At 47.4% G+C, this 25,755-nt stretch overlaps 1 protein-coding gene and 1 long non-coding RNA gene across 4 annotated transcripts in view; one reads left to right on the top strand and one right to left on the bottom strand.

Moving 5' to 3' along the window:
* Positions 1-25,755, top strand: part of LOC142303766 (very-long-chain 3-oxoacyl-CoA reductase-like) — a 96,636-nt gene that overhangs the window by 9,419 nt on the left and 61,462 nt on the right. For 2 of the 3 annotated variants that reach the window (XM_075345464.1, XM_075345467.1), the window contains exons 2-3: positions 18,825-18,871; positions 19,962-20,037. The exons of the other annotated variant lie outside the window; for it this stretch is intronic. In XM_075345464.1, the coding sequence (XP_075201579.1) occupies positions 18,825-18,871; positions 19,962-20,037 (123 nt within the window). The remainder of the gene's footprint in view (positions 1-18,824; positions 18,872-19,961; positions 20,038-25,755) is intronic. 3 annotated transcript variants of the gene reach the window in all.
* LOC142303767 (uncharacterized) overlaps positions 1-25,755 on the bottom strand; it is a 138,048-nt gene that overhangs the window by 52,091 nt on the left and 60,202 nt on the right. The window lies entirely within an intron of this gene.

The following is a 25,755-nucleotide window of genomic DNA, read 5'->3' as shown; positions in this document are numbered from 1 at the left end:
ACTTGATTGTTCGGTGATCACGCTTCAAAATTTTGTCAATTTCAAGACTGCTGCATCCCTCTGCAAGACATCACAATTTTGGACTTTTCAAAGCCCGTCAAATCTCTCCTCTGACCCATTTTGCCAAAGGAAAGGAAGTTGCCTAATAATTGAGCACAGCTTACATAGGGTGTTGATGTCATTGCACCACACCCCTCCTCATTACAGAGATGCACATCACCTAATTTACTTAATTGGTAGTTGGCTCTCAAGCCTATACAGCTTGGAGTAGGACAACATGTATAAAATTTATCATGTGATCAAAATACAAATTTGCCTAATTATTCTGCACACAGTGTATATTAGCCATATATTACCTATCAATCTATTAATATAAATTAGCCAATTAAAATATAAATTGATAAGTCAGCATGGTGCTCGTCAGTAACTATAATTAGCAACTTTACCCTTGTCCAATTAAAATATAAATAAACCATATAAATAAACCACTGTACCCTCTCTTCCAATTCCTTACCAGTCCCTCTCCTCTGTCCTCAACCCGTTACCTCTTTACTTTTCCAGCCCCCCCCCAGTTCATAATTGCACATCCTCTCCCCCAATTCATTATACATTTATATCTTCCCTTTCACTTCACCCCTAATTTATTATACTTTAATTTCTTCTCCCTCAGCTACCCCACCTCCATTTCATTATCACTTCATAACCTTTGGAATGGTGGACCGAATAAAGATGAACACACCTCGACTTCAATATCATAATATGAAGTGTCAGCATGAGTTTGCAAAGAAGTACAAAAGTGGACAATAAAAGATTGTAAATACGTTATGAGACAAAAGTCAATAGACTAGTCTCTGATGAGTGCGACTGGGTCTGGAATGCAATGATTTGAAAAATCAGAGAAAAACATGGACAAAGAGTGCTATAGAAAATATAACTTTTAATGTACTTGATTAAAATCTTGAAATACAAAAGACAATGAATGAAAAAGGATAACAACAATAATGCTAAAGTTCAGGTATAGTCAATGTGCAATCACAAGCAATAATCAATATAGCAGAAAAAAAAATTCTAGTACAATATTTGTCCCACAAGAAAATCAGAAGTTTGTGAACAAAACAATATTGTTGGCAAACATGCCTAAAGAGGAAAAGATTTGAGTGAGACAACATAGGGAAAGAATTCAGTAGGAGCAACTCCTGTACCAAAGTGATTAGAGGAGAAACTGTAGTGCCAATATCACGAAACCTACCATAGCTTCTGACTGAAAAAGTGTAGACAGAGGTGTATCTGCCAGAAATATCTAGTATTGTTACCTCTGTAGAGTAAGGTGAAGGTGGTGCAGGGAATTTTCTACTGAAGGCTGTACCCCAATGCGCGTTTCGCGTGTTGTATTGCCACTGATAAAGGGACATTTACCAGGATGGGAGGATATCTACTGGGATAGGGAACATATTTAGCAGGATGGGGGACATATTTAGCAGGATGGGGCATATATACCAGGAAAGGGGACATACTGTATTTACCAGAATGGGGGCATATATACTAGTATGGAGGAGATATAGACCAGGATGGGGGACATTTATCAGGATGGGTCGTATATACACCAGAATGAGGGACATGTTTACCAGGATGGAGGAAATTTTTCAAGAAGCTGGACATATTTACCAGGAAGGAGCCCAGGAGGGGGTACATTATAAAAGGATGGGGGACATTACTACATAATGGGAAGGAGGACAATTCTAATGTCTTTATAGGATATAGAATGTCACAAGGGCCCGTACAACTGACCAACATGTGGGGGGGCGCCCAGGTCAAAATTTTGCATCTGAGCTCCTCAAACTCTATTTACACCACTATTTGGAGGCCTTTAACCCCTTCACAATCGGCAGATTTTGCGCTTTCCATTTTTATTTTCGCCATTCTTCTTTTGAGAGACGTAACTTTTATTTTTCAGTCAATATGGTCATGTGAGGGCTCGTTTTTTGTGGAACGAGCTGTTCTTTTTAATGAAACCATGAGTTTTACCATATAGTATACTGGAAAATAGCAAAAAAATTCCAAATGCGGAAAAATTGCAAAAAAAAAAAAAGGGCGTTTGCACTATAGTTTTTGAGACATTTTATTCACTGTGTTCACTATATGTTAAAACTAATGTGTCAATGTGATGCCTGATGTTTGTCCGAAAAAAGTGGAGTACGTTTTGCACCATTTTCCGTGACCCGTAGCGTTCTCACTTTTTGGGAGCTATGGCTCAGTGACAGCCTATTTTTGCGTCTCGAGCTAATGTCTTTAACTTTACCATTTTTGTGCAGATGCTACGTTTTGATCGCCGGTTATTGCATTTTGCACAAAATTTGTGGCAACCAAAAAATGTAATTTTAGAGTTTGAAATTTTTTTGCCGCTACGCCATTTACCGATCAGATTAATTGATTTATAGTTTGATTGGGCATTTCTGAACATGGCAATACCAAACATGTGTATATTTTTTATTTGTTTAACCCTTTAATTTTCAATGGGGTGAATGGGAGGTGATTTGAAGTTTTAGGTTTTTTTATTTTTTAAAAGTTTTCAAAACTTTTTTTTAAACTTTTTTATTTTATTTTACTAGTACCCCTAGGGGGCTATAATGATCAGCTGTCTGATCGCTCATTCATTTTTTCCGATCAGAGCAGCACTGCTCAGACCGGAAGAAATGATCATCTCTTATAACCGGCAGTACTCGGCTGCTGGTTAAAGGACCTTAGTCGTGTGAGCTACAGGAGTTATCACATCACCCTGTGCTACCATGACAACCACCGGATCCACGTGATCACATCTCGTGACTTCCGGTATCAGGCGGTGAGTAAACTTCTACCGCTATCACTGTTAATATCTTGACAGCACCATTTAAGGGGTTAACAGGTACGGGTGGATAGGAATTCCACTCGTACCTGCCAGGTACACATGTCATCTGTACAAATCAGCTGACATGTGCATGGATCCCCGGCTGCAGCCCGCAGCAGCAGGTGGGGATTAACATTATGACTGCAGGGACGTAATATTAATGCCCGCCGTCGTTAAGGGGTTAACATAATATCAACAGTGAAGTTTGCAGGTGGGAACATCCTGATCATGGTGTGAAGCTGATTTTCAACATACAACACTGACAATCTTTATATAATTGAAGGAAGGATGAATGAACAAATATCCTGAGACATTCTTGATAAAAATCTGCTGCCATCTACTAAAATGAATAGGTGAAATGAAGGTGGATATCTAAGCAAGACAATGATACCAAAAACTGCCAATTAAACTGTCAATTAATTTCAGAGAAAGAAAAATAAATCTGCGAGAATAACTCAGCCAATCACTTAACCTGAATCCAACAGAAAATTTATACAAGGAATTACAGCTCAGGGTTTATAGAAGGAGCCCCAGAAGCTTCAGGATTTCAAAAGTGTTTGTGAAAAAGAATGGGTGAAAATCACACCTGAGCAATGCATGTGACTAGTTTCTGCATACAGAATACTCCTTGAAGCTGTAATCAGCAACAAAGGGTTTTGCACAAAGTATTAAATAAATTTCAGTAAGTGTGTTCAATACTTTTTCCCTGTCATTTCTCATTATTACACATCACTAAATTTATGGACATCCATTGTTTGATGTCTTTGTCTGTGTAGATCGAATTGGTTTCTATCGATAGCTGGTGAGAAATTCATGTCAATAGCACCTTCATAAATATATTTACTTAGAAAATTGATGACATGTTCAATATTTATATATATATATATATATATATATATATATATATATACACACACATACAGTTGTGTTCAAAATATTAGCAGTGTGTTCAAAAACATGAGTTAAGCCCAAAATCTTTATAATAGTTTTATTATTTACTAGCTGTAGTACCCGGGATAGTAACTGTCTCTCTGTCTCTCTCCCAGTCTCTGTCTGTGTGTTGCTGTCTGTCTCTCTGTCTGTGTCTTTCTTTGTCTGTCTGTGTCTGTGTCTCTGTCTGTCTGTTTCTATCTCTCTGTCTGTATTTGTATTAGTCTATCTGTCTCCATCTCTGTGTCTGTCTGACTCTCTCTATCTCTGTGTCTGTCTGTATATATGTGTCTGTCTCTCTCTCTCCCCGTCTGTGTTTGTCTGTCTCTTTCCCCGTCTGTCTATTTCGAGGGCTGTCTCTTTCCCTGTTTGTCTCTTTCCCCATCTGTGTCTTTCCAAGTCTGTCTCTTTTCCCGTCTGTCTCTTTCCCCGGCTGTCTCTTTGCTTGGCTGTCTCTTTCCAGGGCTGTCTCTTTCCAGGTCTGTTTGTTAGCCTGTCTGTCTCTTTGCCCATCTGTCTCTTTGCCCGTCTGTCTCTTTGCCTGTCTGTCTCTTTTCCCGTCTGTCTCTTTCCCCGGCTGTCTCTTTGCTTGGCTGTCTCTTTCCAGGGCTGTCTCTTTCCAGGTCTGTTTGTTAGCCTGTCTGTCTCTTTGCTCGTCTGTCTCTTTTCCCGTCTGTCTCTTTGCCTGTCTGTCTCTTGCCAGATCTGTCTCTTTGCCCGTCTGTCTTTTTGCCCGGTCTGTCTCTTTCCAGGTCTGTCTCTTTGCCCGTCTGTCTCTGTCTGTGTCTCTGTCTGTCTCTTGTTGTCTCTCTCTATCTGTCTCCCCACCGACATCATATTACCTCACACATAAGCTTCTTATACTAACAGTTTATTTTGTTCCTATAGCAACCACTGACAGTTGCTATTAATAGCCTGTAGCTCCCACCTCCATTCAGTTTAATAGAAGCAGGATTTTGGAGAGTAACTGTAAAGCGCGGGGTTACATTTTCCTGTCAAAATATAGTCTATGACGTTCCCTGAGTCACATGAGGCGTCTGTGCAAAATTTCATGATTGTAAATGCGACGGTGCAAAATTCCTTTAGCGGACATACACACATACATTGAGCTTAATATAGTAGACTAGCTGTAGTACCCAGGCGTTACCTGGGATAGTAACTGTCTCTCTGTCTCTCTCCCAGTCTCTGTCTGTGTGTCGCTGTCTGTCTGTCTCTCTGTCTGTCTCTTTCCTTATCTATCTGTGTGTATGTCTCTGTCTGTCTGTTTCCAGCTCTCTGTCTGTATTTCTATCAGTCTATCAGTCTCCATCTATGTATCTGTCTCTCTTTCTCTCTCTCTGTGTCTTTCTTTCCCCATCTGTCTCTTTGCCCGTCTGTCTCTTTCCAGGGCTGTCTCTTTGCCCGTCTGTATTTGCCTGGCTGTCTCTTTGCCCGACTGTCTCTTTCCAGGGCTGTCTCTCTCCCCGTCTGTCTCTTTCCAGGTCTGTCTCTTTCTAGGTCTGTCTCTTTCCAGGTCTGTTGCTTTGCTCGTCTGTCTCTTTGCTCATCTGTCTATGAGCACATCTGTCTCTTTGCCCGTCTGTCTCTTTCCAGGTCTGTCTCTTTCTAGGTCTGTCAATTTCGCTGTCTGTCTCTTTCCTCATCTGTTTCTTTCTATTCTGTCTCTTTCCCCGTCTGTCTTTTTGCCCGGCTGTCTCTTTCCCGTTCTGTCTCTTTGCCCCTCTGTCTCTTTTCCGGTCTGTCTCTTTCCCATTCTGTCTCTTTCCAAGTCTGTATCTTTCCAAGTCTGTCTCTTTCCCCGTCTGTCTCTTTGCCTGGCTGCCTCTTTCCAGGTCTGTCTCTTTCCAGGGCTGTCTCTTTCTAAGTCTGTCTCTTTCCCAGTCTTTCTCTTTGCCTGGATGTCTCATTCCAGGGCTGTCTCTTTACAAGTCTATCTCTTTCCCCGTCTGTCTCTTTGTCCGGCTGTCTCTTTCCCCATCTGTCTCTTTCCAAGTCTGTCTCTTTTCCCATCTGTCTCTTTCCCCGGCTGTCTCTTTGCTTGGCTGTCTCTTTCCAGGGCTGTCTCTTTCCAGGTCTGTTTGTTAGCCTGTCTGTCTCTTTGCCCGTCTGTCTCTTTGCCCGTCTGTCTCTTTGCCTGTCTGTCTCTTGCCAGATCTGTCTCTTTGCCCGTCTGTCTTTTTGCCCGGTCTGTCTCTTTCCAGGTCTGTCTCTTTGCCCGTCTGTCTCTGTCTGTGTCTCTGTCTGTCTCTTGTTGTCTCACTCTATCTGTCTCCCCACCGACATCATATTACCTCACACATAAGCTTCTTATACTAACAGTTTATTTTGTTCCTATAGCAACCACTGACAGTTGCTATTAATAGCCTGTAGCTCCCACCTCCATTCAGTTTAATAGAAGCAGGATTTTGGAGAGTAACTGTAAAGCGCGGGGTTACATTTTCCTGTCAAAATACAGTCTATGACGTTCCCTGAGTCACATGAGGCGTCTGTGCAAAATTTCATGATTGTAAATGCGACGGTGCAAAATTCCTTTAGCGGACATACACACATACATTGAGCTTAATATAGTAGACTAGCTGTAGTACCCAGGCGTTACCTGGGATAGTAACTGTCTCTCTGTCTCTCTCCCAGTCTCTGTCTGTGTGTCGCTGTCTGTCTGTCTCTCTGTCTGTCTCTTTCCTTATCTATCTGTGTGTATGTCTCTGGCTGTCTGTTTCCAGCTCTCTGTCTGTATTTCTATCAGTCTATCAGTCTCCATCTATGTATCTGTCTCTCTTTCTCTCTCTCTGTGTCTGTCTTTCTGTCTCTCTCTTTCCCCATATGTCTCTTTGCCCGTCTGTCTCTTTCCAAGGCTGTCTCTTTGCCCGTCTGTATTTGCCCGGCTGTCTCTTTGCCCGACTGTCTCTTTCCAGGGCTGTCTCTCTCCCCGTCTGTCTCTTTCCAGGTCTGTCTCTTTCTAGATCTGTCTCTTTCCAGGTCTGTCGCTTTGCTCGTCTGTCTCTTTGCTCATCTGTCTATGAGCACATCTGTCTCTTTGCCCGTCTGTCTCTTCCCAGGTCTGTCTCTTTCTAGGTCTGTCAATTTCGCTGTCTGTCTCTTTCCTCATCTGTCGCTTTCTATTCTGTCTCTTTCCCAGTCTGTCTTTTTGCCCGTCTGTCTCTTTCCCGGTCTGTCTCTTTCCCGGTCTGTCTCTTTCCCGGTCTGTCTCTTTCCCATTTTGTCTCTTTGCCCCTCTGTCTCTTTTCCGGTCTGTCTCTTTCCCATTCTGTCTCTTTCCAAGTCTGTATCTTTCCAAGTCTGTCTCTTTCCCCGTCTGTCTCTTTCCCCGTCTGTCTCTTTCCAGGGCTGTCTCTTTCCAGGGCTGTCTCTTTCCAGGGCTGTCTCTTTCTAAGTCTGTCTCTTTCCCAGTCTTTCTCTTTGCCTGGCTGTCTCTTTCCAAGTCTGTCTCTTTCCCCATCTGTCTCTTTGTCCGGCTGTCTCTTTCCAGGGCTGTCTCTTTCCAAGTCTGTCTTTTTCCCCGTCTGTCTCTTTGCCTGGCTGTATCTTTCCAGGGCTGTCTCTTTCCAGGGCTGTCTCTTTCCAGGGCTGTCTCTTTGCCCGTCTGTCTATATCCAGGGCTGTCTCTTACCAGGACTGTTTCTTTCCAGGGATGTCTCTTTCCAGGTCTGTCTCTTTTTAGGTCTGTCTCTTTCCAGGTCTGTCTCTTTCCAAGTCTATCGCTTTACTTGTCTGTATCTTTGCCCGACTGTCTCTTTGCCCATTTGTCCCTTTGCCCGTCTGTCTCTTTCCAGGTCTATTTCTTTCCAGGTCTATCTCTTTCCAGGTTTGTCTCTTTCCAGGCCTGTCTCTTTCCAGGTCTGTTTCTTTCCAGGTCTGTCTCTTTGCACGTGTGTCTCTTTCCAGGTCTGTCTCTTTGCCTGTCTGTCTCTTTCCAGGGCTGTCTCTTTGCTCGGCTGTCTCTGTCTGTCTCTATCTGTCTTTTTCCACGTCTGTCTCTCTCTGTGTTTGTCTGTCTGTCTTTTTCTGTCTCTCTCTATCCGTCTCCCCACCGACATCATATTACCTCACACATAAGCTTCTTATACTAACAGTTTATTTTGTTCCTATAGCAACCACTGACATTTGCTATTAATAGCCTGTAGCTCCCACCTCTATTCAGTTTAATGGAGACAGGATTTTTGGAAATTAACTGTAAAGCGCGGGGTTAAATTTTCCCACCCAAACATAGTCTATGTCGTTCCCTGAGTCACATGGAGTGTCTGTGCAAAATTTCGTGAATGTAAATGCGACGGTTCAGATTCCTTTAGCGGACATGCAGACATACATACATACATACACACATACACTCAGATTTATATATTAGATTTATAGTGCACTAGCTGTACTACCCAGGCATTGCCCGGTATAGTAATTGTCTCTCTGTCTCTCTCCCAGTCCCTGTCTGTGTGTCGCTGTCTTTGTCTTTCTTTGTCTGTCTGTGTCTATGTCTCTGTCTGTTTCTATCTCTCTGTCTGTATTTGTATCAGTCTGTCTGTCTCCATCTCTGTGTCTGTCTATCTCTCTATTTCTGTGACTGTCTCTATGTGTGTGTCTGTCTGTATCGTCTTTGACTGTCTCTTTCCCTGTCTGTCTCTTTCCAGGTCTGTCTCTTTCCAGGTCTGTCTCTTTCCCCATCTGTCTCTTTCCAGGTCTGTCTCTTTCCAGGTCTGTATCTTTCCCCGTCTGTCTCTTTCCCGGTCTGTCTCTTTCGCCGTCTGTCTCTTTTCAGGGCTGTCTCTTTCCAGGGCTGTCTCTTTCCCCGTTTGTCCCTTTCAGGGCTGTCTCTTTTCAGGTCTGTCTCTTTTCAGGGCTGCCTCTTTCCAGGTCTGTCTCTTTCCAGGTCTGTTTCTTTCCATGTCTTTCTCTTTGCCCGTCTGTCTGTTTGCCCGTCTGTCTGGTGTTAGAAGAGAGGAGTGAGGAGTATGAGGAGCAGGAGAGAGGAGGTCAGGAGCAGGGTTCCTTGTAAATACTAGGTGGCAGACGTTGGTCTGGGCCTGGTAGGAGCTGGAACCCTGGTCGCAGGGGATCGTGTCAAGGGGCACGGATCTGCCGAGGAGGGCAGCCGGCAGCCTTGAGCCATCTCCGGGCAGGGGCCAGGGCATGACGGGGTACGTGGACCCTAGGCCGGGCAGTAGCTTCACGCAGCCTGGTAATTTACCCGACGAGAGTGAAGTCTTCAAGATTTATCCTCCATCCGCTCCAAAATCGGGGTACTAGCGCAACGAGGGGATAGGACTTTCCCAATTCATAGTCCAGAAAATCCCAAGTGTGAACCCTGAGAGCAAGCTCACTCCGTTAGCCATACGGGTGAGCGGGACCCGACTAGTTCCACACTACAGGGTCCAAATAGTGAAGAGAGTGCCACGGAAAAGGTCACAGGGTAACAAGCAACACCATCGGGAACGGATCCACGCGTGCTCCCTCCCTGCTGCAGCGGTGCTCAGAATTCTGGTGTACAAGTTGTCGGTGTCAGTATTCTTGGACTGAGTGAGTACGCAGAAAACTCCTTTCCTAACCAACGGCACCCCTTCACCACCATCACCGGGCCCCCAGGGCAAACCCACTATCCACGGAGGGGTTAAACACCTTGCTGCCATACCACCGCCACCGGGCGCCCCAATAGCAGCGGTGGTACTCCATCTTACCATGCACCGTGGGTGGCGTCACGAACTTCTAATCATCCTGTACATATCCCCCCATTTAAATTCGAGTGTCCGCACGACTCCCCCCCCCGGATCCGGAGACCCCTCGAGCCACCACGGTTCCAGATCCGAGCGGTCAGCCGCTGACACGGGCGCGGTACATATGTGGTTATTTTCTTTAACTTACAGGTTAATCATGGAAGGTATCTCGGGGAGACACCTGCCATGATTAACCTAGGACTTAATGCCATTAACGCCTTATTACCCCGATTGCCACCGCACCATGGCAATTTGGGATGAGCCGGGTAGAGTCCCGGGACTGTCGCATCTAATGGATGCGGCAATTCTGGGCAGCTGCTGGCTGATATTGTTAGGCTGGGGGGCTCCCCATAACGTTGAACTCCCCATCCTGAGAATACCAGCCTTTAGCCATGTGGCTTTACCCTGGCTGGTATCAAAATTGGGGGGACCGCATGTCATTTTATTTAAATTATTTATTTATTTATTTTACTGCACGATATAGACCCGCCCACCGGCTGCTTTGATTGGTTGCAGTGAGACAGCTGTCACTCAGCGTGGGGGCGTGTCTGACTGCAACCAATCATAGGCGCTGGTGGGCAGGGAAAGCAGAGAATACGAGATTGAATAGTGAGCGGCCGGCATTTTCAAAAGAGGAGAAGCTGCCACAGTGTGAACACCGTGCAGCGCCGTGCCAGTGATCGGTGAGTATGAGAGAGGGGGAGAGACTGACCGACAGACAGAGAGAGGGACATATATATGTATATATATATATTCACACACACACACACACACACACAGTGTATCACAAAAGTGAGTACACCCCCCACATTTTGTAAATATTTTATTGTATAGTTTCATGGAACAACACTGAAGATATTACTGCAATGTAAAGTAGTCAGTGTGCAACTTTTATAACTGTGTAAATATGATGTGCCCTCTAAATAACACAACACACAGTCATTAATGTCTAAACTGCTGGCAACAAAAGTTAGTTCAACTCTAAGTGAAAATGGCCAAATTGTGCCCAATTGGCATTTTCCCTCCGTGCTGTCATGTGACTCATTAGTGTTAAAAGTAGAGATGAGTGAGTGTTCAGTGTTCATACCAAAACAGACTTTACACAAAAAAAAAAGAGTTTGAATTCGGAGTTTAGGTGCTTTATGTATGAACACCACTCACGCGAATATCACTATGCTCGGGTACACTCGGTCTTCAGCCTTGAATGGCTCCCACTGAGGGTAACAACAGCATGAGTGAATGAAGTGTACACAAAACAAAAAAAAGGAAAAACCCTGCCCACCTGCCCCTGGAAGTGATCTGTTTATGGCTGGATGAATATAAGCGGAGACCTGACCTGCCCAATTAGTGACTTCCATTAGTGTTCAGTTCAAGTTTGAGTCCCAAACCAATCTTAATTTAAACTTCGGCTGATCCCGCTGAAACGAACTTCCATGGGTTTGCTCATTTCTAGTTACACGGTTTCAGGTGTGACTGAGGAGCAGGTGTGTCACATTTGGTGTTATTGCTCCCACACTCTCTCATACTGGTTAGTGGAAGATCAACATGGCACCTCATGGCAAAGAATTCTAAAGGAGCTGAAAAAAGCAATTGTTGCTCCACATAAAGATAGCCTAGGCTGTACTAACACCCTGAAAATGAGCTCCAGCACAGTAGCCAAATCCAAAAAGTGGTTTAGCAAGTTAACAAAACAGGTTCCACTCATAACTGGCCTAGTCATGGCCAACCAAAGAATTTGCGTGTACGTGCTCAACATCATATCCAGTGGTTGCTGTAGATGGTAAAGGGACGGGTGTCAGTCTGTCAGTGCTCAGACTTTATGCTGCACACTGCATCAAATTGGCCTGCATGACTGTTGTCCCAGAAGGAAGCCTCTTCTAAAGATGTTGCACAAGAAAGCCCACAAACAGTTTGCTGAAGACAAGCAGACTAAGGACATGGATTAATGGATCCATGCCCTGTGGTCTGATAAGACCAAAATAAATGTATTTGGTTCTGATGGTGTCAAGCATGTGTGGTGGCAACCAGATGTGGAGTACAAAGACAAGTGTGTCTTACCTACAGTCAAGCATGGTGGTGGGAGTGTCATGGTTTGGCGCTGCATGAAGCTGCTGGCTGTGGGGTGGTACAGTTTATTAAGGGAACTATGAATGCTAACGTGTACTGTGACACATTGAAGCAGAGCATGAACCCTTCTTTTGGAAACTAGGCTGCAGGGCAATATTTCAACATGATAACAACCCCAAACACACCTCCAAGACGACCACTGCCTTGCTTAAAAAGACTGAGGGTAAAGGCACAGTACCGGAGTACTGGCCAAGCATGTTTCCAGACCTATACCCTATTGAGAATCCATGAATAGTAATAGGTGAGCATGCATGGCACTGCTCATTACTCGATTGAGCATCCTGGTACTTGGGCACCATGCTCGACTTCCCGTCTGCGTGTTTCGCTGCTGATTTTCCCCCACTAAACATGCGATAATTGCATGACAATAATGATAATGCTGTATAGCATCATTGGGTCTATTTAAGATCTGGCTGCAGCCCGGCTGTGTGCTTTTCCTTGACTGTGTATCAAAATATGAAGGACCCTGTGTGTTTTTTAAAAAATTATGTAAATAAATAAATTTAAAAAAAGACATGGGGTCCCCCCATTTTGATACCTAGCCAAGATAAAGAAGACTGTTGGGGGCTGTTATTCTCAGGCTGGGGAAGTCCATGGTTATTGGGCCCTCCCCAGCCTAAAAAAAGCAGCCCGCAGCCACCCCAAAATTGGTGCATCACATTGCTTACCCGGCTCAACCTGATGGCCCTGGAACGGTAGCAATTAGGGTAATATAAGGGGTTAATGACAGCTGTAGTTTGCAAAAAAAATCACAGCCGCCATGAAGCCCTGGTTTAGTAATAGGTAGGGAGTCAATAACACCCCCCTATTACTAACCATGGAGCTAAAAAGAAATAAATACAAAACAGAGAAAAATCCTTTATAAAAAAAAAAGCACACTCTTTCTACAATTTATTAACTCCCAAAACACCCCTGCAGGTCCGAAGTAATCCACACCACAAACGATCATGGCTCTGCTACATCCTGAAGTTGCAGTGCGCAGTCACATTAGAGAACGTGACCAATCACTGTGGACTGCAGAACAGACTGATGGAGCCGCAAGTGTGAGAGTGGTGACATCAGTGAGTTCACCTGCGGTCACAGCTGTCTGTTCCCATTGTACCTCAGCTGTGAGCTCAGGTGAACTCATCTGAGGTTAACTCCATGAACTTACCTTGGGAGAACTCATTGAACTTACCAAATTAGGCTATGTGGAGGTCTTCTATATAAGAGAATTCTCCTGATTGCTCCGTGAAGGATGGATATGGACAGGGAGAAGATGGCGGAGAGGATATTACACCTCACCCTAGAGATCCTCTTCCAGCTTAATGGAGAGGATTACACAGTAGTGAAGAAGACCTCTAGTGAGCACTGTCAGGCCCCTGTGTCTGAGGGATGGGGAAGAACCCCTGAGCCCAATCACGGGGCCTCCATCTCACCCCCCGATACATGAGGACATCAATGACCAAAAAATCCTAGAGCTCACCTACAAGATGATTGAGCTGCTGACTGGAGAGGTACCTATAAGATGTCAGGACGTCACTGTCTATTTCTCCATGGGGGAGTGGTAGTATTTAGAAGGACACAAATTAGGCTATGTGCAGACCAAGTATTTGGTTGCAAAAATTTCTCCTGGCAGGAAATTGCACAAAAAATGCCCCCGCCTCCGTTTTTCTCTTCAAGACCTTTTTCCTCTTCAAGATACGCAGCCCCAAGCAGCAGCAACAGCACCACAGTTAAAGCCGATGGGATGGCAATGGTCTTGAAGAGGGAAAGGAAGGTGAGGGTGCATGTTCCGTCCTCGGCAACAGCGTCAGATAAGTTGGAAGCAGGAGGGGACATCTTCAAAAAGATGGTGCTGGAGATATCACTATGCACAGGGACTGACTCAGACGCTATCTTAGTGAAGAGTATATGAATATTATAAGATACTGTGAATGCTCAGGAAATAAATGAAATGGCAGCGATGGGGGAGAAAAGCCAGGCAAAGATAATAGGGCGAAATAAGAAAGCAGGACCTGACCCACATAGTCCCTCCCCCGATGCACACGCCATTCAAAAAGCAGTGCATTTATGCAACTTGAAATGAAGATATTTCAGCAATGAAGCATGCAATCTGTAAAGTAAAGGTATAAGTGCATTCAGCTTCCTAGTGCTAGTACGGCACTGTCTATATTTGAAATATATCAAAATTCTACTGGATAGTTCCCTTTAAAGGACACAGATGCAAAATAGGAATTCAAAAGTTCAGCTTTCTCAACAACATTTTTGACCACTACACCCTTTTCATCCTGTAAAAATCCCATAGCATCTTTGAATTTTCTTTTGACATGTGTGATGCCCCTAGACTAGTCAGGGGGTCACAGGGTACTGCACGCTCTTTACCTCTTAGTGCAGGACTCAACCCCCCCCCCCCATGGTTCTGGGTTCCCAACCTATGGTACTGCCTCCATCCGCATCCAAATCCCAACCACACCTCACACCACACCCTGTCAGACACACCAGTGGCCTGCTGAGCTGTAATAGGCCCACCCACCTAGGGGTCAGGCAGACTGATGGGAGGGAACTAGAACAGAACAGCGGTAGCCCTTGAGTAGTGAGGAACTGGGGGAGTGTGTGGCTCCCTGGGTGTTAGAGGTTGGGTCGCAGACGGTGGTCTAGGCCCGGAGAAGTTAGAGACCCGGTCGCAGGGTATTGAGGCTGGGTGCCTAGACCTGGTCTTGGAGGACGGTGAGCAGCTCGAGTCTAATAACTGGTCCGGGACCGAAAGCACGGCGAGGTACTGGACCCTAGGTCGGGGAGTAGCTTCAGGCAACCCGGAAATTAACCTGCAGAGGATAGTGACTTTATGGACTGTCCCCAAGAAGCTCAGAGATCAGGGGCACTAGCGCAACGAGGGGGATAGGGCTTTCCAACCCACGCAGCCCACAGAAATACCAAGCATGAGCCCTTGAGAGCACAGCTCCACTATCAACAGTAGGGAGCGGGGCCCGGACAGCTTTACGCCAATGGGCCACCAGAACACTTCTAATTTGTGCATGGAGGCAGGCTCCCGACCACCCGGCAGTACTATAGGGGATGGATACCCGGACGGGCTCCCCCAAGAGGGCAGCGGCACCCAAAGACTTGGTTTACCTTGTTGTCAGAGTCTGCTTTTCATCACCGATGCTATCTGAGTGAGTACATAGTCCTCCCCTACTTTCAACTAGCCCTGCGCTCCCCTGCACCAGCGTCCCAGCATCCAGAGTCCCGGGGCCTCCCCTACTCGTGGAGGGAAACTTCATCTGGCTGCTCCCACTGCATTTTCCCCGGGTACTCCGATCGGCAGCGGCAGTACTCCTGTCGCGGGCGGAGGAGGGGACGCTGCGCTCTCCCACTGCTCAGGTCCGGCTGCTGCTTCCGCTGCTCTGTGGTGGCTCGAGCGGTGGGCCGGATCCCGGGGACTCGAGCGGCGTTCCTCGCCTGTGAGTGAAAAGGGGGGTTTGATTGGATGGTGGGGATTGTATTATTGTCCGTGACGCCACCCACGGTTGTGGTGATATTGGTGACACCACCGCTGCTCTGGACGGGGATCCCGGGAGCGATGACAGGGAGCAGCCTGGATGTTAGTTCTCCCCTCCGTGGGTAGGGGGTTGGTTGTCCCGGGGCCCTGTGATGGGGGTAGGGGTGGATGGCAGGCGGGTTACGGGGCCTGGTGATGTGCAGGGTCGCAGGGGCAGCGCTGTGCCGCACGGCACGGTGGTACTCACTCAGCCAATGATGAGGACACAGTTCTCGGTAAAACACACGGCTGGATGGACGGGTCCCACAGACGGCTGCGGTGGTTTCTGCTCCCGGCAGGTTGATGGTGACTGCCTTTCTCTGCACCTATGTACGGTAGATGGTTACGATGGGTTCCCACCGGTAACCCGCTCCCCAGCTTGGATATGGGCTGGAGGAGCCCCTTTTTGCCCGCAGGCTCTGGCCCTGGAAAACGGTTGCCTTGGCGGTGGCGGTGTGTCCCTCTCACGGTTGGGCGGTTGCCTTTTGTCGGGACTTGGCTGCTGGGGAACCCAGGAGGTTCCCTTCGCTGACGGATTCGACAAATTCACGGCGACTCCTAGCCTTGTCAGGGTCCGTAAACCCCTGCCAGATGGTGCTGACTTCTCTTTGTGTACTGGTCCGGTACCGCTGGGCCACCGCCCGTCCACGGTCCTTACAGTAGACTCCAATCGGTCACTCCTGCAGACGGTCACCACCGTCTGCCAACCTTGCTGTACCGCCCGGGCCACACACCCGGACGCTGTCAGTTAGTTGCTCCACTACCACTTCACTTCCTTCCACTTTCACCTCCTAAACTGAACTGTTTGCTTTTCCCGCCTCCAGGACTGTGAACTCCTCGGTGGGTGGGGCCAACTGCCTGGCCCACCCCCTGGTGTGGACATCAGCCCCAGGAGGAAGGCAACAAGGGTTTTGTGTTTGACTTCGGTGTGCCTGACCAGGAGTGTGGGGTGTGTGGGTGTTGTTCTCTGTGGCCCCTGGCTTGTCCAGGGCGCCACACTCCCCTTTACCGCGAACCACGGGAGGCGTCACAAACTCTCTCTCCCCTGTAAATAGCCCCCTTTTCATTTGAGAGTGGCCGCGAGCCCCCGGGTCCGTAGACCCTCGAGCCACAGCGACCCCCGGATCCGAGCGGTTTGACCACTGCAGGGGCGGAAACATGCCCCCCAAATCATTTTTTTCCTTGCAAGACACACTTCATCACTGGTTTTAGCTCTTCTAACGCTAAGCCTGAAGTACCTGCATACAGCATTATATTCTTCTTTAGATATTCCCCCCTCTTTCTATTTGATATAGATTTGTTTTTTCATTATTAGCAAGTGTTTAAGTTCTGGGTTCATCTATCCTGGTCTATTTAAATGCTTCCAATTCTTCCTTCTTTCTTCCTTTCTTGTTACTGATTGTGCAATGAGGATTTCTTTTAGCAAAATTTCAAATCCTTCTTGGACATTTCTGTCCTTTAGAATATTGGACCTATCCTACCCCCTTTCTGAGTCCATTAAAATCTGCCTTTCTGAAGTCCAACCTTAAAGGGAACGTGTCACCAGGTTTTTCCCCTATAAGCTGCTGTCATCACCAGTCAGCCCTTATACACAGCATTCTAGAATGCTGTATATAAGATCCCAAGCCAATCTGTATAACTTAAAAAACATCTTTTATTAAACTCACCTGTGGGCTAGGTTTGGTCCGATGGGCGTCACTGGTCTCAGTCCCGGCGCCTCCTAACTTCCTTCCATTGCCGTCGTCTTTTGATGTGGATGACGCACCACCAGGAGTGATCAAAGTGCTCATGCGCAGGATCGGAATAGTGGCCTCTGTGTGAATGACGTAGGATGGGTTATCCACACGGAGCAGAGAAGGACGACGGCGATGGGAGGAAGATTGGATGCGCTGAGCCGAGATCATCGACGCCCATCAGACCCGACTGCCCACAGGTGAGTATGATAAAAGATGTTTTTTATTTTATACAAAGCAGCCTGGGCTCTTATATACAGAATGTTCTATATAAGGGCTGACTGGTACTTGCCACAGCTTCTAGGGGACAAATCTGCTGATAGGTTCCCTTTAAAGTCTGAGTCCTCTCAGGTCTTCCTCCTATTGTAATCCAAAATTCAAGAATAGCATGATCGCTGCCTCCAAAATCCCCAGTCACCTTTACTTCCTCAACATTTTCCTCCCTATTGGTAAGAATTTATCACAGCATGTGATGGGATACCTGGGGACCTTGGCTCCTAAACTGACCCTCAGGCTAGAGGGGACAGATACGTCTAATGGTGACAATTTCTGGGCCGCCTTCCTTGACCTGTTCCTGAACAGCCGTTATCTAATACCCCCTCTCCCTCACCCCAGGGTAGGGCCAGGACAGGAGTGGTTGAACCCACAGATAAAGACAAACAGGAAAAACCAAAACTGGATCACACAGCTAGAGCACACACAGAGGTATTAGACAATAATTGATAAGGAGAAATATAAGAGCAGGGAGGAAACGAGATGATGGGAGACCTCCACATGAACTCCACGCACAAAGCAATACACTCACTAGCACTGGAATATAACAGCACAATGACTGATGTAGTTAAAGCTATAGTCGGCATGGAAAAACAGGCTGCTCCATGTTAAAAAGGTGGGGAGTGACTGTGATAGGTCTCCCACAACTTGTGATCAAAAAGTTAACCATCAGGCAAGCAGACACTAACTACTGCAAGCCCGATTACTAATGAGACCACTGCTGATCGATGCCTGAGCCTGTCTGTGTAACCTCAGACAAAGGAGGCATAGTGAGGAGTGTCAGACTCTGCCGTTAAAATAGCGTCAGATGCCCACATGACACTCCGCGAGCTTAGAGCCAAACACCGCGATTTGGTGCGTTTTTGGCTGCGTTTTGCTGCGTTTTTGATCTCTGCGTTTTTCTGCGTTTTTCCAATGCATTGCATGGGGGGAAAACGCAGAAAAATGCAGGAAAGAATTGACATGTCCATTTTTTTTTAAGCTCAAAAACGCAGCTTAAAAAAAAGTTGTGTGTGGACAGCAAAAATGAAAACTCCTAGACTTTGCTGGGGAAGCAAAGTCATGCAGTTTTGAGGCCAAAAAAATACCCGAAAAACACGCAAAAACGCCGCGAAAAACGCACTGTGTAAACTTACCCTAATATTGTGGGATCAGTGGAGATCCCACTGATCAGTAAGTGATGGACTGTGCTCAAAAGGCAATGTGAATAAATCTAAATTAAACTCTGTACACCAGAATAGCACACCAAAATAAAACTCAAAAGCAAGAACTAATGTACAAACAGCTACATTAACATAAAATAAAACTGCTAGGACTTTGTGAACCAAATATTCTTCCTGGCTTCTTTTGACTAATAATACATCATTTTAATCTGCACATGTCAATGAATTGTATGTGAAGAACTCGAGTAAATGAACTGACCCGGTGATGAAACTACACAAACAAATTTTATTCTTCAGGTCTATGAATTTAAGGATCTGCAGCAAAATACATAATAGCAAAAAAAAGAAAACAAAAAAAAACAGAATACAGAAAAACGTGTACATTTATATGGACCAAAAGTCTTCAGGAAGCAGATGTATACAATATTTTATAATGGTTTGGTCTTTGTTTAATTTTTTCCTTTGGTTTTGTAGTGGTGACTGGTGCCACTGATGGGATAGGAAAAGCCTATGCTCTGGAGGTAAGTGATTGCTTAGATGGGAATATATTGTACGGCATTTGCCAGTATTGTTGATAGATATAAAGTAAGGTGATGGATCTAAAGGGGGCTTTACACGCAACGACATCGCTAACGAGATGTCGTTGGGGTCACGGAATTCGTGACTGACATCCGGCCTCGTTAGCGACGTTGTTGCGTGTGACACGTACGAGTGACCGCTAACAATGTAAAATGCTCACCAATCGTTGATTGTTGACACGTCGTTCAATTCCCAAATGTTGTTGCTGGTGCAGGACGCAGGTTGTTCGTCGTTCCTGAGGCAGCACACATCGCTACGTGTGACACCCCAGGAACGATGAACAGCACCCTACCTGCGTCCTTCGGCAATGAGGTGGGCGTGTCTTTCATGCAGCTGCTCTCCGCCCCTCCGCTTCTATTGGACGCCTGCCGTGTGATGTCGCTGTGACGCCGCACGAACCGCCCCCTTAGAAAAAAGGCTGTTTGCCGGCCACAGCGACGTCGCTAGGAAGGTAAGTATGTGTGACGGGTACTAGCAATATTGTGCGCCACAGGCAGCGATTTGCCCATGACGCGCAAACGACGGGGGCGGGTGCTTTCACGAGCGACATCGCTAGCGATGTCGCTGCATGTAAAGCGGCCTTAATGGTTGCCAATCTGAGTTATCCTTTATTTATGGATGGCTTTGAAAGAAAAAAATTACAATTAACATTTTAATGGACAAATTGGAAAACTATAATGAATGATAAAGTGATATTGGTCTATAGCTCAATATACTGATATGAGACAATTACTAGTATTTACTGTGAGCATTAAAATGATCATTACTTAAATCACCATGACCCACACTTTCTATGAGCAGAGAAATAAGATTCTATTTAGTCTGCAAACATAGAAAAACAGGGCAGACGCCTGTTTCTTGGCACATTAGTCTATGACATTCAGCTTCCCTGCCGGTGGGCTTTAATGCATTTATTTTAGATCATTTCAATAATATTTTACCATATGCATGATGAAATTAATTACCATATATTTACAGTATTTCCAGAAATATTCCTCTGTTTCATTACCAATGATGAATTTTTCTTCTTAGCTTGCAAAGCGAGGCCTGGATGTGGTCCTGATAAGTAGAACCCTGGAGAAGCTGAAGAGAGTGGCAGCTGAAATAGGTAGAATTGTTGACATTGTGTAGATGGATGACAAATATGATATAGATATTATAAGGTGACAATAGGGCAGGTGCTGGACAGAATGTACACACGTGGTCAAAATTGTTGGTACCACTTGTTTAATGAAAGAAGAACCCACAGTGGTCACAGAAATAACTTGAATCTGACAAAAGTAATAATAAATAAATCTATGAAAATAACCAAATGAAAGTCAGACATTGTTTTTCAACCATGCTTCCACAGAATTTTTTAAAAATAAAACTCATGAAATCAGCCTGGACAGAAATGATGATACCCAGGGCCGGATTATAGGCGGGGCAGGCGGGGCTTCAGCCCCGGGGCCCCCACCAAAAGAGCTTCCAAGGGGGCCCCCACCACCAGGGCCATACTTGCCACCCGTCAGCAATTTTTTTTTTCTTTTCTTCACACCCGCTCCCCCTTGGTTAAGACAGTCTAAATGAGCTGTGTTTTCGGGGGGGGGGGGCACCTACATTTATTTGTATCTGCGTCTCTAAGACGCAAAAACAAGCTGCGGGCACAGGACGCTGATTGACCTCGGAAGCACCATCGTTTGTACTTCCGGGGTCAGAGGTGTGCCTGCTCCCTGCTCTGCTGCGGCGTCCAATGCTGCGGACGTCACAGCAGGACGCCGCGGACGTCACAGCAGGACGCCGCCGCGGAGAAGACCCACGCGCGCGGCCGGCTGGCCGGCCGCGGAGGAGAGGACCCACGCGGGCGGCCGGCTGCCTGGCCGGCCGCGGAGGAGAGGACCCACGCGGGCGGCCGGCTGCCTGGCCGGCCGCGGAGGAGAGGACCCACGCGGGCGGCCGGCTGCCTGGCCGGCCGCGGAGGAGAGGACCCACGCGGGCGGCCGGCTGGCTGGCCGGCCGGCCGCGGAGGAGAGGACCCACGCGGGCGGCCGGCTGGCTGGCCGGCCGGCCGCGGAGGAGAGGACCCACGCGGGCGGCCGGCTGGCTGGCCGGCCGCGGAGGAGAGGACCCACGCGCGCGGCCGGCCGCGGAGGAGAGGACCCACGCCGCGGCCAGGAGAGGAGACTAACCGGAGCAAGAGAATGGCCGCGGCACCGGAACAGCAGCAGGACGATGGCGGCCTATACCGGAGCAGCAGGAGGATGGCATCAGAGCAGGTAGGGACAGAGCTGAAGAAAGATGTGTGGTGTGATGCAGATCTGTGTGGTGTGATGCAGAGCTGTGTGGTGTGATGCAGAGCTGTGTGTGTGAAGCAGAGCTGTGTGTGTGAGTGTGTGTGTGAAAGAGAGCTGTGTGTGTGTGAAGCAGAGCTGAAGAAATATGTGTGGTGTGAAGCAGAGCTGTGTGTGTGTGTGTGTGTGTGTCTGTGTGTGAAGCAGAGCTGTGTGTGTGAGTGTGTGTGTGAAAGAGAGCTGTGTGTGTGTGACGCAGAGCTGTGTGTGAAGCAGAGCTGAAGAAATGTGTGGTGTGAAGCAGAGCTGTGTGTGTGTCTGTGTGTGAAGCAGAGCTGTGTGTGTGAGTGTGAAAGAGAGCTGTGTGTGTGTGAAGCAGAGCTGAAGAAATGTGTGGTGTGAAGCAGAGCTGTGTGTGTGTCTGTGTGTGAAGCAGAGCTGTGTGTGTGTGTGTGTGTGTGAAAGAGAGCTGTGTGTGTGAAGCAGAGCTGTGTGTGAAGCAGAGCTGAAGAAATATGTGTGGTGTGAAGCAGAGCTGTGTGTGTGTCTGTGTGTGAAGCAGAGCTGTGTGTGAGTGTGTGTGAAAGAGAGCTGTGTGTGTGTGAAGCAGAGCTGAAGAAATGTGTGGTGTGAAGCAGAGCTGTGTGTGTGTCTGTGTGTGAAGCAGAGCTGTGTGTGTGTCTGTGTGTGAAGCAGAGCTGTGTGTGTGTGAGAGAAGCAGAGCTGAAGAAAGATGTGTGGTGTGAAGCAGAGCTGTGTGTGTGAGAGAAGCAGAGCTGAAGAAAGATGTGTGGTGTGAAGCAGAGCTGTGTGTGTGTGAGAGAAGCAGAGCTGAAGAAAGATGTGTGGTGTGAAGCAGAGCTGTGTGTGTGTGTGTGTGTGTGTGAAGCAGAGCTGAAGAAAGATGTGTGGTGTGAAGCAGAGCTGTGTGTGTGTGTGTGAAGCAGAGCTGAAGAAAGATGTGTGGTGTGAAGCAGAGCTGTGTGTGAAGCAGAGCTGTGTGTGTGAGTGTGTGTGTGAAAGAGAGCTGTGTGTGTGTGAAGCAGAGCTGTGTGTGAAGCAGAGCTGAAGAAATATGTGTGGTGTGAAGCAGAGCTGTGTGTGTGTGTGTGTGTCTGTGTGTGAAGCAGAGCTGTGTGTGTGAGTGTGTGTGTGAAAGAGAGCTGTGTGTGTGTGAAGCAGAGCTGTGTGTGAAGCAGAGCTGAAGAAATGTGTGGTGTGAAGCAGAGCTGTGTGTGTGTCTGTGTGTGAAGCAGAGCTGTGTGTGTGAGTGTGAAAGAGAGCTGTGTGTGTGTGTGAAGCAGAGCTGAAGAAATGTGTGGTGTGAAGCAGAGCTGTGTGTGTGTCTGGGTGTGAAGCAGAGCTGTGTGTGTGTCTGTGTGTGAAGCAGAGCTGTGTGTGTGTGAGAGAAGCAGAGCTGAAGAAAGATGTGTGGTGTGAAGCAGAGCTGTGTGTGTGTGAGAGAAGCAGAGCTGAAGAAAGATGTGTGGTGTGAAGCAGAGCTGTGTGTGTGTGTGTGTGTGTGTGTGTGAAGCAGAGCTGAAGAAAGATGTGTGGTGTGAAGCAGAGCTGTGTGTGAAGCAGAGCTGAAGAAAGATGTGTGGTGTGAAGCAGAGCTATGTGTGAAGCAGAGCTGAAGAAAGATTTGTGGTGTGAAGCAGAGCTGTGTGTGTGTGTGTGAAGCAGAGCTGAAGAAAGATGTGTGGTGTGAAGCAGAGCTGTGTGTGTGAAGCAGAGCTGTGTGTTTGAAGCAGAGCTGTGTGTGTGTATATATGAATCAGAGCAGTCTATGCGGCACCCCAGAACTATATGGGTCCCCCAGAGCGCTAAGCCACCCATCCCAGTAATGTGTACGCCACCAGAGCGGTTTGCCACTCCAGTAACGTCTATGCCCCCCCCAGTAATGTCTATGCCCCCTGCCCCTCCTGTAATGTATTTATTGTAGGCCCCAGCCCCTCCTGTGATGTATATACATCAGTGCTGTGTCAGTGTGCATGGTGTGCAGTCATGTCTGTTATTGATGGCCATCATGCAACACAGCCATATGTCCTGGAGGAGCTGGAAACAAGCGGGAGAGGTGAGTGAGGCTGCTTGTGACTTCTCCATATTAACACCTGTAATGCGTCTGTGTCTGCATGTATGTCAGTGTATATGACTGTGCATATATTTGTCTGTTTAAATGTATTTTTGTGAATTTGTCTTCAAATATGTATATGTACGTATGCCTGTATGTGTATGTGTGTGTCTGTGTGTGGATGGCGCCCACTGAGACTCAACCAGGGACCACAAAAACCTGGAGCCGTCCCTGGCTGCCTTAACATTGGGATCAATTAAAAATATGTGAGTAAAGGCCGCTTTACACGCTGCGATATCGGTCCCGATATCGCTAGCGTGCGTACCCGCCCCCATCTGTTGCGCGACACGGGCAAATCGCTGCCCGTGCCGCACAACATCGCCCAGAGCCGTCACACATACTTACCTGTCCGGCGACGTCGCTGTGACCGGCGAACCGCCTCCTTTCTAAGGGGGCGGTCCATGCGGCGTCACAGCGACGCCACTGAAGCGTCACTTAACCGCCGCCCAATAGCAGCGGAGGGGTGGAGATGAGCGGGATGTAACATCCCGCCCACCTCCTTCCTTCTGCATAGCGGCCGGGAGGCAGGTAAGGGGAGCTTCCTCGTTCCTGCGGTGTCACACGGAGCGATGTGTGCTGCCACAGGAACGAGGAACAACTTCATTACTACTGCAGCAACGATATTAGAGAATGGACCCCCATGTCGCAGATTAGCGATTTTGCACGTTATTGCAACGATGCAAAATCGCTTATCGGTGTCACACGAAACGGCATCGCTAATGCGGCCGAATGTGCGTCACGAATTCCGTGACCCCAACGACTCCGCATTAGCGATGTCGCAGCGTGTAAAGCCCCCTTTACTCTACTTTCTTTGTATAAGTGACGACTGTGAGTGATCCTGGACTGTATCTATATTGTAGTCCTGTAAATCTGAATATGGCAGATCAGGGTAAAGGTCCAGTCACACTAAGCAACTTACCAGCGATCCCAACAACGATGGGGATCGCTGGTAAGTTGCTAGGAGGTTGCTGGTGAGATGTCACACTGCGACGCTCCAGCGATCCCACCAGCAACCTGACCTGGCAGGGATCGCTGGAGCGTCGCTACACAAGTTGCTGGTGAGCTCACCAGCAACCAGTGACAAGCCCCCAGCGCCGCGTGGAAGATGCTGCGCTTGGTAACTAAGGTAAATATCGGGTAACCAACCCGATATTTACCTTGGTTACCAGCGCACGCAGCTACACGTGCAGAGAGCAGGAAGCAGCGCACACTGAGCGCTGGCTCCCTGCTCTCCTAGTTACAGCACACATCGGGTTAATTACCCGATGTGTGCTGCAGCTAAATGTGCACAGAGCAGGGAGCAGCGCACAATGCTTAGCGCTGGCTCCTTGCTCTCCTAGTTACAGCACACATCGGGTTAATTAACCCGATGTGTGCTGCAGCTACATGTGCACAGAGCAGGGAGCAGCGCACAATGCTTAGCGCTGGCTCCTTGCTCTCCTAGTTACAGCACACATCTGGTTAATTAACCCGATGTGTGCTGCAGCTACATGTGCACAGAGCAGGAGCCGGCACTGATAGTGAGAGCAGCGGAGGCTGGTATCAAAGGTAAATATCGGGTAACCAAGGACAGGGCTTCTCGGTTACCCGATGTTTACATTGGTTACCAGCCTCCGCAGAAGCCGGCTCCTGCTGCCTGCACATTTAGTTGTTGCTGTCTCGCTGTCACACACAGCGATCTGTGCTTCACAGCAGGACAGCAACAACTAAAAAATGGCCCAGGACATTCAGCAACAACCAACGACCTCACAGCAGGGGCCAGGTTGTTGCTGGATGTCACACACAGCAACATCGCTAGCAACGTCACAAAAGTTGTTCGTTAGCAGCGATGTTGCTAGCGATGTTGCTTAGTGTGACGGGGCCTTAAGATACATGTTTATTGGATTTATATCTAAATGCTACAGTTCGTGCTCTACTGTTATGGCTAAAAATGTTAACGTTTATGGGGCCCCCACCAACCTTAATCCGGCCCTGATGATACCCTTAACTTAATATTTGGTTGCACAACCTTTTAAGGCAATCACTGCAATCAAACGATTCCTGTAACTGTCAATGAGACTTCTGCACCTCTCGACAGGTATTTTGGCCCACACCTCAAGAGCAAACTGCTCCAGTTGTCCTGTGTTTGAAGGTTGCCTTTGCCAGACGGCATGTTTCAGCTCTTTCCAAAGATGTTCAATAGGATTTAGGTCAGGGCTCATAGAAGGCCATTCAGAATAATCCAATGTTTTTCTATGTTTGTCTCATCTCCATAGGACATTCTCCCAGAAGCTTTGTGGCTTGTCAACTTGTAGTTTGGCAATTTCCAGTCTGGCTTTTTTATGTTTTTTTTTCAACAATGGTGTCCTCATTGGTCGTCTTCTATGAGTCCTCTTTGGCTCAAACAACGACAGATGGTGCAATCTGACACTGATGTTCCTTA

The sequence above is a fragment of the Anomaloglossus baeobatrachus genome, chromosome 4 (assembly GCF_048569485.1).
Source record: "Anomaloglossus baeobatrachus isolate aAnoBae1 chromosome 4, aAnoBae1.hap1, whole genome shotgun sequence".
NCBI classification, from domain to species: domain Eukaryota; kingdom Metazoa; phylum Chordata; class Amphibia; order Anura; family Aromobatidae; genus Anomaloglossus; species Anomaloglossus baeobatrachus.
The sequence above is the reverse complement of the archived record's forward strand: the minus strand, read 5'-3'. Positions and strand labels throughout refer to the sequence as shown.